Source organism: Dendrobates tinctorius, unplaced genomic scaffold (assembly GCF_039654945.1).
Source record: "Dendrobates tinctorius isolate UK_male_01 unplaced genomic scaffold, ASM3965494v1 ptg000133l, whole genome shotgun sequence".
In the NCBI taxonomy this organism is placed as follows: domain Eukaryota; kingdom Metazoa; phylum Chordata; class Amphibia; order Anura; family Dendrobatidae; genus Dendrobates; species Dendrobates tinctorius.
Window position 1 is genome coordinate 46470837 of NW_027361801.1, and position 18558 is coordinate 46489394.

At 46.3% G+C, this 18558-nt stretch overlaps 1 protein-coding gene across 1 annotated transcript; it reads left to right on the forward strand.

The window, feature by feature from the left end:
* Positions 1 to 4159: 4159 nt before the first annotated feature.
* Positions 4160 to 16428, forward strand: VMA21 (vacuolar ATPase assembly factor VMA21). The gene is made up of 3 exons (XM_073543619.1): positions 4160 to 4395; positions 13028 to 13137; positions 15657 to 16428. Exons 1-3 carry the CDS (start codon positions 4334 to 4336, stop codon positions 15797 to 15799), a joined length of 315 nt encoding a protein of 104 aa, XP_073399720.1. The 5' UTR covers positions 4160 to 4333; the 3' UTR covers positions 15800 to 16428.
* Positions 16429 to 18558: the final 2130 nt, after the last annotated feature.

Genomic DNA, 18558 nt, shown 5'->3' on the forward strand with positions numbered 1-18558 from the left:
AGCACCGACCTCCACCCGCAGAGCCCCACTCCACATAGAGAATAATGGAGCCTCCAGCACTGACCTCCACCCGCAGAGCCGCACTCCACATAGAGAATAATGGAGCCTCCAGATCCGACCTCCACCCGCAGAGCCCCACTCCACATAGAGAATAATGTAGCCTCCAGATCTGACCTCCACCCGCAGAGCACCACTCCACATAGAGAATAATGGAGCCTCCAGCACCTACCTCCACCCGCAGAGCCACACTCCACATAGAGAATAATGGAGCCTCCAGCACCGACCTCCACCCACAGAGCCGCACTCCACATAGAGAATAATGGAGCCTCCAGCACCGACCTCCACCCGCAGAGCCGCACTCCACATAGAGAATAATGGAGCCTCCAGCACCGACCTCCACCCGCAGAGCCGCACTCCACATAGAGGATAATGGAGCCTCCAGCACCGACCTCCACCCGCAGAGCCGCACTCCACATAGAGAATAATGGAGCCTCCAGCACCGACCTCCACCCGCAGAGCCGCACTCCACATAGAGAATAATGGGGCCTCCAGCACCTACCTCCACCCGCAGAGCCACACTCCACATAGAGAATAATGGAGCCTCCAGCACCGACCTCCACCCGCAGAGCCGCACTCCACATAGAGAATAATGGAGCCTCCAGCACCGACCTCCACCCGCACTCCACATAGAGAATAATGGAGCTTCCGGCACCGGCCTCCACCCGCAGAGCCGCACTCCACATAGAGAATAATGGAGCCTCCAGCACCGACCTCCACCCGCAGAGCCACACTCCACATAGAGAATAATGGGGCCTCCAGCACCGACCTCTACCTGCAGAGCCGCACTCCACATAGAGAATAATGGAGCCTCCAGCACTGACCTCCACCCGCACTCCACATAGAGAATAATGGAGCCTCCAGCACCGACCTCCACCCGCAGAGCCGCACTCCACATAGAGAATAATGGAGCCTCCAGCACCGACCTCCACCCGCAGAGCCACACTCCACATAGAGAATAATGGGGCCTCCAGCACCGACCTCTACCTGCAGAGCCGCACTCCACATAGAGAATAATGGAGCCTCCAGCACTGACCTCCACCCGCACTCCACATAGAGAATAATGGAGCCTCCAGCACCGACCTCCACCCGCAGAGCCGCACTCCACATAGAGAATAATGGAGCCTCCAGCACCGACCTCCACCCGCAGAGCCGCACTCCACATAGAGAATAATGGGGCCTCCAGCACCTACCTCCACCCGCAGAGCCACACTCCACATAGAGAATAATGGAGCCTCCAGCACCGACCTCCACCCGCAGAGCCGCACTCCACATAGAGAATAATGGAGCCTCCAGCACCGACCTCCACCCGCACTCCACATAGAGAATAATGGAGCTTCCGGCACCGGCCTCCACCCGCAGAGCCGCACTCCACATAGAGAATAATGGAGCCTCCAGCACCGACCTCCACCCGCAGAGCCACACTCCACATAGAGAATAATGGGGCCTCCAGCACCGACCTCTACCTGCAGAGCCGCACTCCACATAGAGAATAATGGAGCCTCCAGCACTGACCTCCACCCGCACTCCACATAGAGAATAATGGAGCCTCCAGCACCGACCTCCACCCGCAGAGCCGCACTCCACATAGAGAATAATGGAGCCTCCAGCACCGACCTCCACCCGCAGAGCCACACTCCACATAGAGAATAATGGGGCCTCCAGCACCGACCTCTACCTGCAGAGCCGCACTCCACATAGAGAATAATGGAGCCTCCAGCACTGACCTCCACCCGCACTCCACATAGAGAATAATGGAGCCTCCAGCACCGACCTCCACCCGCAGAGCCGCACTCCACATAGAGAATAATGGAGCCTCCAGCACCGACCTCCACCTGCAGAGCCGCACTCCACATAGAGAATAATGGAGCCTCCAGCACTGACCTCCACCCGCACTCCACATAGAGAATAATGGAGCCTCCAGCACCGACCACCACCCGCAGAGCCGCACACCACATAGAGAATAATGGAGCCTCCAGCACCGACCTCCACCCGCAGAGCCGCACTCCACATAGAGAATAATGGAGCCTCCAGCACTGACCTCCACCCGCACTCCACATAGAGGATAATGGGGCCTCCAGCACCGACCTCCACCCGCAGAGCCGCACACCACATAGAGAATAATGGAGCCTCCAGCACCGACCTCCACCCGCAGAGCCGCACTCCACATAGAGAATAATGGAGCCTCCAGCACCGGCCTCCAGCACCGACCTCCACCCGCAGAGCCGCACTCCACATACATGGCTGCTCTCAGTGCTCTGTGCTGTGCGCACAGGACCTGTGATGAGGTCACAGGAGGGGAGGAGACAGAGGTCACATGATCGGGGGCCCTGACACCTTCCCTCCTGTGATCTCATCACAAGCCTTTGCACGCTACCAGCAGCACCAGCGTTCACGCTACTTGTAGATGCTGCTGGTAGCAGAGCACATAATGCCGCCCCCACGGTCACTCACTTTTAGGTGGGGAGAAGATGGAGTGCCATTGCAGCAGCCAGCAGGAATGTGGTGGGGGCCCCCTTAGAAGCTCTTGTGGTGGGGGCCCCGGGGCTGAAGCCCCGCCTGCCCTGCCTATAATCCGGCCCTGCGCGGTGGCGGATTATAATGGGGCAATTTACTGGCCTGGGCTGTGGGCCCCTTAACCCCACTGGGCCCGGGGCAACTGCCCAAATTGACCTCATTATAATCCGCCACTGGTGCAGACACAGTATGGTGAGCAGGGATGGGTGCAGACAATATGGGGAGCAAACAGGTAAATGTATGTGGACACAGTATGAGTAGCGATGGGAAAAATGTATGTGGACACAGTATGGGGAGTGAGGGTGATGGGATGTGTGCAGACACAGTATGGGGAGTCAGGGGTATGTGTGAGCAGACAGTATAGACAGTGAGGGGGTAAATATATGAGGAGACAGTATGGTGAACAGATGGGATGTTAGAGGAGACAGTATGAGGAGGGAGGGGAATAGTGTGAGGCGACAGTATATTGCAGATATTTTTATTTAGGAGCATTATAATGACACTTCTATAAGGGCATCGTGTGGGGATTTGCTGCAGAAGACCGGAGAAGATGGAAGTCTGCAGAGACGACTGTGGGTGAGAAAACTCATCATGGGGTCTGGACAAGAAGAAGAAAAGGAGACCGACTGCAGAGACATCATCTATAAGGTACCTGGATGTAAATATTATTTGTGATACTGACTTATTCTCATGTTTTTATTTGTTAGGAACATGAAAGGGTTTGTCCAGGTCTGTGCTGAGTCTGCAGTCACTCTATGTGACTGCAGACTCCTGAATTCTCACAGTGCTCACTGAACGCTGTCAGGACTCTCTTGTGCTGGTAATTTACATACATGCGGTCACATGCTGACTAGACATGTGTGGCCTCACTCAATGATAATGTACAGAGCGAGGCCGGGCACGTCTAGTCAGAATGTGGCCAGAAGTATATAAATCACATGCTTGTGCTGACATGACTGTACATCGGCAAGGGAGAATCCTAAAAGTGTGCAGTGCATTAGTTGTGAGAATTCAGAAGCTGCAATGTCAGGATTCAGCTCTGCAGGTTCCAGTAGTCATCACATGGACACTTCACTCATATGTGATTTTCATAGTTATGGTCCTGTGACAACGAGCTTCTCTTCCTGCTTTCAGTTTTTTACTGAACATTGAGAGCATTAGGAAGAGCTCGTTGTCACATGACTAACTGTGCAAATCGCATGTGTGCTTGGGGGGCCGAACCGAATTCTTGCCCTGGGTGCCAGAAAGCCACGATACGCCTCTGCAGCAATCACATGGGCTAATGTCACCGGAGACCTGGAGCCCCAAGTACTTGTGTTACTTTCCATGGGGCACTACTCCTCGCCATGTAGTGGACCGTCCGCTATATTCCCATCCCCTGACTAGACATGACGGCCACGTGTCTAGTATACTATACACACGACATATTTATCGGCGGATCCACGCTAATGGGCTGTGTGCGGAGCACGGAGCCGCAGACATGTCCGGAGAGCAATGGACCTGCTGTACCGGGAAGGTAACCACGCCCCCTGATCAATGCCTAACTCCTCCCACGCACGTGACTGAGCACACGGCAATGACGTCATCAAAGAGCCTTTAACCCCTGAATCCACTAGGCGCTACTGAGGCACGCTGTAACAAAGCGTCCTTCGTACTGGTAACGCCACCACAGACTGCAGCCAATACCCCGGGTCATGTGATAAGGGTCACATGACATCGTGCAACCAGGAAGTGAAGCCGATACTGGAGCAGAGGCATCATGGAGACGTACGATAAAGCGGCGCTGAATTTCGCCAACCTTCCGCCCGCGGAGCTCAGGCAGTAAGTGAGGGCGGATGACTACTGGTGGTGTGCCTGGTAATGTCAGTGTGGGAGGGAATGGAGGACTGTGTGCAGTGCCGAGTATTGCGCCCCCTGTGCACTGAGGGCTCGTTCACGCCATCGCATTTCCAGGCTGACTGAAAAAGGACCTGTTCTGTGACGGGGGTGCAGTGCCTTGTACATCCAGGAGGGTGCGTGACCGCATGTGACTTGCACCCTTCCCGCCACATTAGACTAGACGTGTCCTGCCTCTGAGCGATGCTGCCTACGTCTAGTCTGCAGGTGGCCACGTGAATGCAGATTGCTGGCAGCGGAGGGTCCGGACAACCCCTTTATAACAACACGGGTGATACAGTGGGGTGTGCAGGAATTCGTGCCAGTGCCCCCCACACACAGATCACGCACCGGTGGCCTATACTAAACCCAGCGCATCGCTGTATAAGCCCTAATGTTCCACAAGATGGGTTATAATAATTCTATATGTATGGTTCTAATCACGATCATGTCCTATTGTGTGCAGGCGGGTCCAGTGCCAGCGTTTCGTATGCACCCTGTATTCATGGGATCACGTCGCCCCATTCCATCTCCACACTCTCATTGGGGAGGATGATGATTTTAGTCTGACCTCTACAGTGTGAAACTTTTTTTTTTGTTAATAAACCCTAGTTGACTTGGCCTTAGTCCACGCTATTGCCCAATGTCATTGGTGGCCACTAGGACCTTCCTGCATCCAGTCTGTGTAACCAGCAGACTGAGCCCTACCGTAATGTTTAGGCAATAAACCTGAAGAGCTGATCAATGGTCTGACTGCCAGTGGAATAATAGGAAGCCTGCGATGGTGTAAACACCAAAACCAGTGGAATCCAGTGTGGCTTTCATAGGAACTGGTATTTCTGGGGGCAAGAAAATACAGGAGCCAGTGCTGATTCGTGAGTCTGTGCATACACGATAAGGCTTCTCAGGCTATGGAGGGAAAAAACCCTAGCTTTATAGCCGTCTGTTCAGATTTTTTTTCTTTTTTGATGTCACACAGATTTTGTCTGTAAAGGAAAAAAAATCCCTCTTTTGCACTGTCCCATTGAATGGCATTGGTCTGAGTGTTTTGTGTTATTCACAGGCAGCACCTTTTATGTTTTAAGTAGGGGAATGAGCTGCCGGTTACTGCTATCCGACATACTATATATACCGTAGGAGACGGCAGAAGGGAAATAATGACTCATCAGAAGAGGAACAATCATTACTCCTCTAATATGGAACCTAAAGTCTCCAAATGCAAGCGTGAAGAATCAACAAGTTTGCCAATAGTTTGAGATACACTAATGGGTCTTTATAAATATACAGATGGAATCAGAATTGCATAACCCCTATTGTAAATCCTGTTCATCGCCAAGCGTTCCAAATGTTCTGCTGTTTGCAATAAGCCAATAAAGGAACAATGTCAATGGCTCAGTCCAACCAATAGAACAAGTAGGGCAGCTTCTCCAAATACAGGAATCCGCTGGTTAACAGGTCAATCAAAATGGATGTGATTTCATGAAAACTCGGCCACTTTGATGCAAAAATGTTGTAGAACACAGTTTGTGTTTTTTTTTTTTGTTTTTTTTTCCCTAAAATCGAAAAATCTTAATGTTTTTTTTTTTTAAATGCAGAGTCCATGTTTTTCCACTGAAAAGCATATTCTAAAAAACACTGCTTCAAATCTGCAGCAAAAAAGTGCATAAAAGTAAGGGAAAAATGCGGCAGAAACTCAGTAATCAGATTGCTGTTGTGCATGGTGGTATGGCCTCAATGATTACTGCCGTCTCTGAATTATTCAGCCTCTTCATGAAAAGTGTTTCTAGTAAAGCCTCTTTGGCTGTTCTGACCTGCTACAAACATGGTGCGTAGCCAGACACCAGCTTCTACCAGAGTTCATGAGTAGAGATGAGCGAATATGTTCAGCTCCCTCCTTATTCGGCAAACTGTAACGCTTACCGAATAAGCTACAGCAGGAGCCCAGCTACCTGGATCGCGCCTGCTGATCGGCTCCGCAGCTGCACGGGTCGCGGCTGTGTGACAGTCACAACACATGCATGGGGAACCTGTTTGTTGGGCTCTCCACGCATGTGTTGTGACTGTGAAACAGCCACGACCCGTGCAGCTGCGGAGCCTGACAGCTGATCTGCCGCAGCGATCCAGGAAGCCGGGTTCCCGCTGTAGCTTAGTTACAGCTTGCCGAATTTGGAGGGAGCAGAACATGTTCACTCATCTCTATTTGTCAGGAATCTTAGTCCCTTCCATATGGAGCGGAGTGCAATAATGGGTGAAGGGGGACACATTATTTTATTGTTGTAACCCCCTGCAATCCACAACTTGAATTTTTTTAAATACAAAATTCCTCTAACTTTGATTTTCTGAACTCTGCTTCCTGCTGTATCACTAGGAACATTCATTGCCTTTGTGTCATTTTCCTTGTATGTACAAAGCAATGATCTCTTATCTTTTGGTACCACCCTCTTGACAATCTAAGAATTTTAGTGAACTGGAGGCCATTACCCATGGGGATTGGGCTAAGATTAGTCAGAAACTGCCAAATGCTGCTGTATGGCTTTACATCATGTTTGCTGCCAACTCTGATCCGACTGATCTATAGCCAGCAACAGACTTTTGGTGAACTACACCGGTTTTCTTGTATGGAGAGAGATTGCTCGTGGGTACCTGCTTGTAGGCTGCGTTCACATCTATGTATATAATTGCCTTGTAATGTTTTCATTTCCTAATCTGTCCAGATGTCACCGTATCCCAGAATTCCAAGCGGAGGAAATTCACCGACAGCCATATTGGGACACCCAAGTGATTGGTGTCTCAATATGGAAACTGCTGCTGGTACCAACCTATTGCGCAGTACCATCAGCGGAACACCATCGCAGCGCGCACACACACACACACACACACACACACAATAAGCCGTACGCATCATACACACTCGCAGCATGGGACCACCAGTGGAACACCTCCGCACTGCGCTTGCGCGAATTCTTCGCAAGCAATCATTCGGCTGATCCCGGTGGCAGATGCGCGACGTGTCTACAGGCAGAGGAAGCTGGTCACATTAAAGGTCTCTGACCGTGTACGGAGCATACCACATCTCCTGAGCAGGGGAGGAAGCAAAATACAATGCTGATATTACAGCAGGGGATCACAGAGGATTCATTTTGTGAGGTAAAATATTTCACTGATTGTTTAACAATATTTTACCTCACAAAATGTATCCTCTGCGATCTCCTGTTGTAATGTCAGTATTGTATTTTGCTTCCCCCTCCAGCCCAGGAGCTGTGGTATGTTCTGTACATGGGTGAGAGAGACAGCTCAAACAGGACAGCACAGGAAGGAGAGAGGCAGCAGACAAGATGGGATAGCAGGTCAAAGAAGAGAGCACAGACGGGAGAAGTCAGCACATGGGGAAAGAGAGAGTGAATAGGTGGGTGAGCACATGGGGGGAGAGATTCTCAACACTGCAAAGCCTTCCCCCATCATGACATTACTGCCCGCCCGATGCGATAGCATCGGGCCTCCATCTAGTGATTGTATATTGAGTCTAAGTGATGTCCATGGAAAAAACTGATGCGACATGGAAAGCACTTGGACTAATGTTGTTCAACTGGGCCGAACAGATGAGCGTTTTTTCACATGGACCAAATGTCTGCATGAATGAAATTGCGCATATGCTAGTGTCTTCTGCGTTTCAGATGGTCCAAAAAAAAATATCCCTGTTATGAATGGGTCACTGAGGAGGATAGCAGGACCAGGCTAAGCCACCAGAAAACCAGAGCGGTTGGTAACTAAGTGGATTGCAGACCCCTGATCCTATCCACACAACTAGCAGTAGCCGTGGAGCGTACCTACGATGCCCTAGACGCCTCGGCACCGCCGGAGAACTAACTAAGCCTAAAGCAAGAAAGGTGAAATCTAAACTGCCCCAGAGCAGACCCCAAAGGAATAGATAGCCCCCAAACACATATTGTCGGTGAGACAAGATGAAAATGCAGGCAAGAAAATAGACTGAGCAAATGATGGGGCCCAAACTGACTAGACAGGAAAGACACTGTCTGCAATCACGCAAAAACCCAGAAAAATCCAACACGTCGGATGCACAAAAAACACTGAAGTCATACGACTTCGCCCCCACTATATCAGCACTCTGGTGTATATACTGAAAGCAAAGCAAAAAGAGAACAATATAACAGGGGACAGAACAAACTGACACAAGCGGTAACATATGGGCGGTGATCCAGTACAGCCCCAGCAGGAGCAAGCTGACCCGCACAAAGCAGAGATAGACAAAACCAGATCAAATGCAAAAAATTAGCAAATGAACCATGCAGGAACAGAGCAGGAGACATCAGACCTCAGAAGGCACAGGAAGAAAATCACCAGCAGGGATTGAAGGAAGTCAACTGGCTTAAATACACCAGTCAGAAACCCCAGATCTCCAATCATTATCAGGTGGCAAGCCTCTGTCAATGTGACCAGCTCCACTACCTTCAGTAACCACCAGAGGGATCCCAGAAAGAGAATTCACAACACATCCCTATATGGAAAATATACATTATATTATATATTACACTACTGAGCATGTACATAAAGGGCAGTACAGATTCATCTCCACCAAAAGCAGAGATCCTTAGATCAGGAACAGAACAGACGTTTCATAACTTTCCCAAATTCTTATGAAAACATTTACATCATGTCCTACATTGTGCTACTGTATTCAATTTATTATATATTTTAAGAGTACAATTATGCTCAAAAGTTTACATACCCCGGCAGAATCTTCGTTTGTAGGCATTTTTTTTTTTTAGAGAATATGAATAACACCAAAACTTTTTCTCCACTCATGGTTAGTGGTTGGGTAAAGCCATTTATTGTCAAAACTTCTGTGTTTTCTCTTTTTAAATCGTAATGACAACCCAAAACATCTAAATGACCCTGATCAAAAGTTCACATACCCTGGTGATTTTAGCCTGATAACATACACAGAAGTTGCACAAATGGGTTTGAATGACTACTAAAGTTAACATCCCCACCTGTGACCTTTTTGCGTGTAATCGGTGTGTGTGCATAAAAGCTGAGTGAGTTTCTGGGATCTAGACAGATTCTTGCAGCTTTCATCCAGCCACCTAAGTTTCTGGATTATGAGTCATCATGGGGAAAGCAAAAGAATTGTCAACAAATCTATGGGAAAAGATAGTTGAACTGTATAAGGCAGTCTCACATGTCCAGATAATTCCATTACCGGAAAAAACGGTACCGCAGTTATCCGTGTCGATACGTGGTACAGCCGTGTGCCGCATCAGGACCACACGGACGGCCGCCGGGGAAGAAGCGCTACAGTAAGCACTGTTCCCCTGCGGCTGGTGCTGAACGTGGCTGCTTTTCTTCTCTGCCGGCAACAGCGAGCAGGAGAGAGAATGGAAAAAAAAAAAATGACCTGGCAAAACTCACAGCTGGGGGCTCCTATTCTCAGGCTGTTAAGGTGCCATTGATCTGGGGCCCCCCCCCCCCCAGCCTTAAAAAACAGCAGCCCGCAGCTGCCCAGAAAAGGGGCATCTATTAGTTGCACCTATTCTGGAGTCTTGTCGGGTTCTTCCCACTTGCCCTGTAGCGGTGCCAGAATATACCCTGGTGTATAAATTGGCCTAGGCCAGATTATACCCCGGGGTATAAAATGGCCTAGGCCAGAGTATACCCCTCTGGGCCAGAATATACCCCAGCTGCTGTAGATCAGATTTTTCATGCTTTTGAGAACCATCAAAAATAGGGCCCCAGGCAGCACGCATCGGCTGTCTCCCCAACGCACCCCCTGTGTGCTCTTTGGGATCCCCTGGGTGATGTCTGGGGCTCCGTTCTTGAGTATATCACTCATTCTTGTGTGCTGCCTGGGGCCCCCCCCCCCGTGTGCTGCCTGGGGCCCTGTATTTGATGGTTCTCAAAAGTGTGAAAAATCTGATCTATATCAGATGGGGTATAATCTGGCCTAAGCCACTTTAACCCTGGGTATATTCTGGGCGGGGGGGTTAATCTGCCCTGTTACACCGGCTTAGTAATGGAGAGGTGTCAATAAGACACCTCTCCATTACTAATCCTAGAGTTATTCGAGGGTTTAATAAATGCGCGCGCACACACACAATAAGAGCAAAGTATTTTAATGAAAGAATACACTACACAGTGTTTAAAGCTTTATTATACTCCTAATTCCATATCAAAGCCATTGTTCTCCTGTAAAAAATAAACCAACAATATTCATACCTGTCCAGCACTCAGCCACGTCGCACGGTGTAATCCATCTCTGGGAAGGTTAATCAGTTTACAGCCGGAGTGATGCTAATGCGACCGCTCTGACTGTAAACTACTGGGGAATGAATGGAAGCAGCGCGCACAGGCTCAGTGATGAGCGGTGACGTCGCCACTAGTTACTGAGCATGTGTTGTGAGTTTTGCCAGGTTGGTTACAAATATAAGGGGGACCCCACATAGTTGTCTTTTTTTCATTCTTTCTCTCCTGCTCACTGTTGCCGGCAGAGCAGGAGAGAAGAATAACGTTCAGCACCAGCCGCAGGGGAACAGCGCTTACAGTAGCTCTTCTTCCCCGGCGGCCATCCGTGAACACGGAGGACAGTGTGAATGTGTTCAGCACTTTTGCGGACCGTGCGCTACCACAAACTCTGACATGTCTTTGTGTTTTGCACACGGACCGTGTGTCTGTGAAAACACGCTGAATTGTGCAGAGACACATTCATTTTAATGTGTCTACGTGTGTCAGTGTCTCCGGTACGTGAGGAAACTGTCACTACACGTACTGGAGTCACTGACGTATGAAACTGGCCTAAAACAGGAAAGGGATACAAAAAGATATCCAAGGAATTGATAATGCCAGTCAGCAGAGTTCAAACTGATTAACAAATGGAAAATCGGAGGCTCTGTAAAAACAAAACCACGGTCAGGTAGACCAACAAAAATTTTGTCCACAACTGCCAGGAAAATTGTTCGGGATGCAAAGAAAAACCAGCAAATAACATCAGCTGAATTACTGGACTCTCTGAAAACTAAAGGTGTGGCTGTTTCAAGATACTTTAAAGGAGGCACTTGAAGAAAAATGGCCTGCATGGTCGAGTCGCCAGGGGAAAGCCATTAGTGTGCAAATGCCAAAGTATCTCGCCTACTATTCGCAAAACAGCACCGAGACAAGCCTCGACTTCTGGAACAAGGTAATTTGAAGTGATAAGACCAAAATTGAACTTTTTGGTCACAAACATAAACTTTACATTTCGAGAGAAGTCAACAAGGCCTATGATGAAAGGAACACCATTCCTACTGTAAATCACGGAGGTGGATCGCTGATGTGTTGGGGATGTATGAGCTACAAATGCACATGAAACTTGGTCAAAGTTGAGGATGAATGCAGCATGTTATTAGGTGTTATTTGGTGTTCTCATTCATATTTTCTGAAAAAAGGGCAAGAAAGCAAAAATTCTGTCTGGGTATGTAAACCTTTTGAGCGCAACCGTAGGTCCATTTTATACTGACTCCACCATAATGGACAACTTCAACTCCACGGCTCTGGTTCTTAGTAATCCTATATAGAGTATATATTGATTCTGATATTGTATAGAGGTCTGGAGACTACATGTCATTGCAGTCTTCGGGAGTAAGAAACTATTGTATTTAAAGGTAGAAAACAACAAGGCACTCAACGAAAATGACTTGTGGATGGTGCTCAAGTAGGGTATCTAACCCGTAATCTAAGCAAAAATAAACTTTGCACTCAAATTGATGAAAGATGAGGAAATTTAATTTATTTTGCATCCAGACAAAAACAGAAGAAATAACTGAACGTTTTCGGTCCCATATTGGACCTTCATCGGTGTATCTTGCTGCTTCAGAGAGATAAGACAGTGTGCTTCAAATAAGCTGGAAGGATGAGAAGAGGAAAATGCCTGAATGCTATTTAAGGAGGCAAGATTTAAAGTGGCTATGCGTCCATAAATGGCGACTGCTGTTGCTGTGGTAGAGTACTGAATGCTGCGTAGGGAATCAGAATTCAGTTCAGCATGTCCTTTATAGATAATTACTATCTCTATGACCAAGCGCTGGTTGCTGTATATGTAGATCAGATTATGGGCAGCGCTTCCATGTGAGGCGACTGTGGGCGCTGCTTCAAATTGCTGCGTGTAGAGTTCCCGGGTGCCCAGGAATTCTACATGCAGCACTTTGAAGCATAGTAATTATCTATAAAGGACATGCTGAACTGAATTCTGTCAGGATTCTCCGATGAGACCTGGTGGTCACGTTATTGCATTTGTGATTTGCATACATGCAGTCCCATGCCAACTAGATGAGCTCTGCCTTAGTCATTACAAGTGAATTGATCAAGGACGAGTACGTCTGGTTGAAATGTGTCTGGATCTATGCAGATCGCTTGTCGTGTTACTGCCCGCTCTTGCTTGCAACACTGGAGAATCCTGACAGTGTGCGCAGTGTGGGTGCTGTAAGGATTCAGAAGTGTGCAGTCATATAGAGTGACTGCAGACTTCAGTACAAGACTGGATAACCCCTTTTAAGCTACTGGACTGACTCTTGCTTTTACCTTGCAGAGATGACACTAACCTACTTTCCACCCTGAAGACTCTCCTGTTCTTCACCGTCTTAATGATTATGCTTCCAATTGGCCTCTACTTTTCCTCTAAGGCTTTTGTGTTTGAAGGTCAGTATGTCCATAATGATTGTATTTTGTATATCACATATTATCAGTCCCTGCAGACTGTAAATCAATGCTACATCTGTATTGAGGTGCACTGGTGGCACATGTGGCTGAGAGATGCCTGTCTGCTTTACGTCTTTTCTCTCAGCTAGCCTCCATTTTCCAACACACAAAGGCAGAGACTAGCTTGACCGCTCATAATCGTGTTCTGCCAGTGACATTTAGGATCCTTTGTCACTTCTGGTACTATACGTGAGTAATAAAGGGATTAGGCTCATTTCACATCTAGTATTTCAGGCTGATCAGAAGTATTTACTAAAAGTATTCTCCATGTGTGGCATAGTTTGTCAGGCATCGGCCATTGACTCCTTTTGTGTAAAAATGCCACGTGGTAAACTCTTTGAATGTGTTTTGAAATGGTTTTCCTATCCCTACCAAGCCGGCTTATGTTAAAGGGACACTCTTCATGTGCTGGTTAAACGGCTGCTTGTAGGCTTTTCAAGGCATACTTGCATTGTCTAACTCTGTTTGAACAGAGCCTTAGACAGCACACTAATCATAATGTTATCAGGAAACCGTGAACGCATTGTGGGCAAAAGTGTGAACACAGCACTAGACCCTCACACACATTGCATTAAAGTTCTCTTCACAATTTTGGCTGGAAAGGTCAATCGTCTCATGTATGGTGGCCCCTCAACACTTCCCTGACAGATTGTTGGGACGTGTCGTGGCAACCCCCTCCTGTTGAATTTATGACAAGCAGTGGCATACATTATGCCACAAATCTTACTCTAGTCCCTGACTAGAGTAAGATTTGTGGCAAGGTTCACATCACTTAGCTCTTCACCTGATTCATTAGTGGCATGCATGTCTTAATGAATCAGCAGTGAAAATAACTTGGCACTCAACTCCATCAATGGAAAGAATTTTTTTTTATTCAATGCAGTCTGTAAACGTTTCGGCCTACATGGCCTTCATCAGTCCGACTGCTTTTTAGATAAGAGGTTCGGTGGGAAGGTTAGTGAAATGAGCGTAATATAAGCTCCTGCAGTATGAAGTATAAGGAAAGCTGTCCAGCTCCCTAAACTTGTAGGATTCTGCTTTTTTTATTTTTTTTTGTCAAAGCTTGTATATGGCTGGCCTTTGTAAAGCTCTTATATGAGGTATGGAGGCACGTTGTCAGGCTCCCTGTTATAATGGGGATCTGGTACTCCAAATCTGTGCATTTGTGTGTCCGGCTCTTATGACACATTAGTGGTCAGTTGTTGCAATTAGCAGCTGGAAACTGCGTCCAGCTGCTAATTGCAACCACTGACCACTAATGTGTCATAAGAGCCGAACGCACAGATTTGGAGTACCAGATCCCCATTATAACAGGGAGCCTGACAACGTGCCTCCATACCTCATATAACAGCCTTACAAAGGCCAGCCATATACAAGCTTTGACAAAAAAATAAAAAAAAACAGAATCCTACAAGTTTAGGGAGCTGGACAGCTTTCCTTATACTTCATACTGCAGGAGCTTATATTGCGTTCATTTCACGAACCTTCCCACTGAACCTCTTTTCTAAAAAGCAGTCGGACTGATGTAGGCCGAAACGTTTACAGACTGCATTAAATAAAAAAAAAAAAAATTCTTTCCATTCATGGACATCATAAGTTGAGTGCCAAGTTTTTTTCACTGTTGTGCTTTGGTTTGGGTAACCTACTTGTACACCCTACAGTAGTGCTACACTATATTTCACATGTCTTAATGAATCAGACTCCTTGCCCACCATCTTTCCCCTTCATGAAGACCATTGTGAAAAACTCCAGTCTTGATGAATCAGGGCCTCTGAGAATTCCCCAGAGCCTACACTGCCCTCCTGTTCTAAAAATTACTGTTGATGGAGGCATGTGTGACAAGATCTGTCCATTAGGCCTGGATCACACATGCAAGGAATACAGCCGAGTCTCGCATGGTAATACCCGGCACTGCCGTCGGCACTCAGGAGTCGATTGTGCAGCTGCATAGCAATATATGGAGCCACAAGCTCCGCTCCAGAGTGCCGGCGGCAGTGCCTGGTATTAACATGCGAGACTCGGCCGTATTCCTCACATGCGTGATCCCGGCCTTAGCCTTTGCCAACTTTCCATCTGCTGTGATATTTAATTGGAGGAGGCTGATTAACAGACCACCAAGTGATGCAACCCTCAGTAATCAGATTAAAGGAGTTGGCCACCAGTTCTTTTGATTGATGGCATATTCTCAAGACAGGTCATCAATATCTGATCAGTGGGAGTGCGAGACCCCAGCCCATCATCTGTAACAATGCTGGCCAGAAGTTCTCTGATGCTGACGCAACAATTGGAGATAATAATAATTAATATTGAAATAGAATCTTGGATATGGGACTCTTTAGGTTGGGGCTCCTGCGTTCCCCAATGAAGCAACAGTGAAACACTTTTTTTTAAAGATTTTCATTTGTTTGAATGTACAAAAAATCAAAGCTTTAACCTGTATATTTTCCTTTTGCTTCTAGGTCATTATGGGATGTCCAACAAGGACAGCTACTTCTATGCTGCTATTGTGGCGGTGATCACTGTACACGTGGTTTTGGCCATGTTTGTGTACGTGGCGTGGAATGAAGGTTCTCGGCAATGGCGTGACGGAAAACAAGATTGAGGCCATCGTATGCCTCTCAGGATGAGGACTCTGTGCACAGGGATTTTATGTACAATATGCATTGTCGTGCATAACTTAGTGATAACTATTTAAGTTATAGAGTAACATGTTTTTCTGTTTTATTACATTTCGTATACTGTGTTCTTATCATATTGCTTCTGTCTGAATGAAGCAGCCCATCCATATATTTTTTTTTTTTTTTTTTTTTTTTTTTCCTGAAACCTCTGTGACCCCTTCTGCTCACCTCATACCCATCTCAATGTAAGTCAGGGCAAAATATTGTTCACTTTTAATAACCAATAAAAGATAATTCTTTGGGATTGTATGGGCCTCTTGAGCTCTTTGCTCATTTTACTTAATTTTTATCTTCAATAAATCTGTTGAGAAGTTTGACAACTGTTTCTTCTAGGCTGAATGATCTAATGGTAACTTGATAATTATATACTTGTGAGCCCTCCTTCTAATTTGGTGCGAATTGTGTAAAATATATATCTGCACTTGGAAATTGTACAATGTATTTATCAGCTCCATTAAAATGATTTTCTGCCAGTCAAACATTTAATATTTTACAGTTGATGTGGTTCATCATATCCTATATAGGGGCTGATTTAATAAACATACAACACGGAGTTTGGGATTAACTTGTTTTGAATGAACAACCCCTTTAATTTCTACTAATTCAGGCTTTGTACCTTAGTTTTAGTTAATTTTAAACATCATTTTTTTTTCTTCAGGGAAAGTGGTTGCAGAAAAGGTCTAAATTACAATCTAATGCACCAAAAACCTTATTCTACAAAGTCACAACATATAAGCCAATGAACCGATGGTGTGGACTTACACTGGAGAGTCTAAACATGTTCCAGATTTAACAACCCACTTGAGACACTTTGAAATATTTGGCACATTTCAGGCTGTCTACTGTAAGTTTATATTCTCTAAAATGTAGACAGATTTAGAATTGTCCAAAAAAAAACAAATATAGTGAGAAAACTTTCTTCAGTTACTTGACTGGTGGGCGCTGTTTGAAACTGGTGCTGGTGACTCTGAGTTTGTGGTTTTTGTTTTTCTTCACAACCAAGGTGTCATTAAACCACCAATTGGAAGAGAGAGAAACCCTTTTAAAAGTAAAAAAAAAAAATTTGTAGTTTTATCCTTTTCTGTACACAAACTGTAGTGTGTGATAGTGTAGATCACCTCCTCATCTGTATAGAGAAATAGCAGCTCTTCTAGTGTCCAGCAGAGGGCGCCTTCTGATTATATTAATGAGCACAATTCATTATCCTGGAATTGAAAGAGTCATGTGCCAATGGACATAGAACATGAATGTATGGGAGCATTTGATAATCTAGAACTCTCCTAATTCGGCATAAAAGACTGAACAGAGGCAACCAATTCAGAAATTCCTGCACTGCGCCGGTGTGAGAAAGTGGACTCAATTACGCTTGTCGTGCTTTACTTTCGCACTTTCAAGAAGTTGGCCGAACTTCAAAACGTCTTGCGATATTACAAGAAGTTTTATGCGAGCTGTTAAATGAGTCCGAGAATAAAGTTTATACCTCTACAATAGTAATAGAGTGGCTCAGTGGTTATAACTGTTGTCTTGGTAGACCGTCTCCACACGTCCACATTTCCTGACCTGAAATAAAAACTGCACCAAAAATCATGGTTCATACACAGATGTAGGAAATGTAGAGGTCTTAAGATGGCCTAAGCCTATGTTCACACATCCGTATGATTTCCTTTTTTCATTTTCTCGGACAGCATACTGCCCATAGAACTTCGTGAATCTGTGCGCCCATCCATGAAAAAGCAAAAATCCGTACGTGAAATCCGTGAGACTCAAAGCTGGTCCTACTCTGATCTGTGTTTGCGATCCAGATTCGGTCATTATAGGGATTCAAATGGAATGTGTTGCGTAGTGATCAATTTTAATAAAAATGCAACCTTATAGGGTTTTGTTTTATTTACTGATTTGGAAACAAAGCGGCTCCTTCAGTGAAAAAAAACATGCAAAATGGCTGATACATGAGAAAAAAAAAACTAAGCTCCTCATGGATGTGTAAATATAACCTAAGGCCTCGTTCAGACTTCAGTGACTTTTCTGGTGTGCAGAACAACATCTGACTTTCATCAGGATTTGGTCAGTCTCCGTTTTTACCATCAGTATTTCGTCATTGATTTTCTTGTATTAAAGTTAAACTGCAAGGCTTCTCATATTTACAATGTTAATCCCAGACTGCACTCATCCGTGTACTGGCTCATGTTTCATGTTTCGATTGACTTGTATGGGAAATTATAATCCGTGACATGTCTACTTGAGTCACAGTCTGCAAAAAATACAAACGGGAACAGTTACATACAGTGGCATCTAAAAGGCTTGGCCCCCCTGGTCAAAATTACTGTTATTGTGAACAGAAGTTGAATATGAATAGATCTGTAAGGCCACTTTTACACTTCAGGCTTTCGGTATCCGGCATGGTGCAGCGAAAAACCGGACTGCCGGATCCGGCGCCTCTTACGACCAGATCCGGCTTTTTCCCCGTGCTGTTTCATTGGTGCCGCATTGCGCCTGATGGCAATGCGGCACGTCCGTTTTTTTTTCCGGATCCGGACAAAATAGCCGGTCCGGCGTCTAGAAAAAACGTTGCATGCAACATTTTTTCCCAACGCCGGACCGGTTTTTCGCACTGCGCATGCCCGGAAACCTTCTCTGCCAGGAATATATCCGACAGAAAGAAGGATCCGGTGTCTGCGTTTGC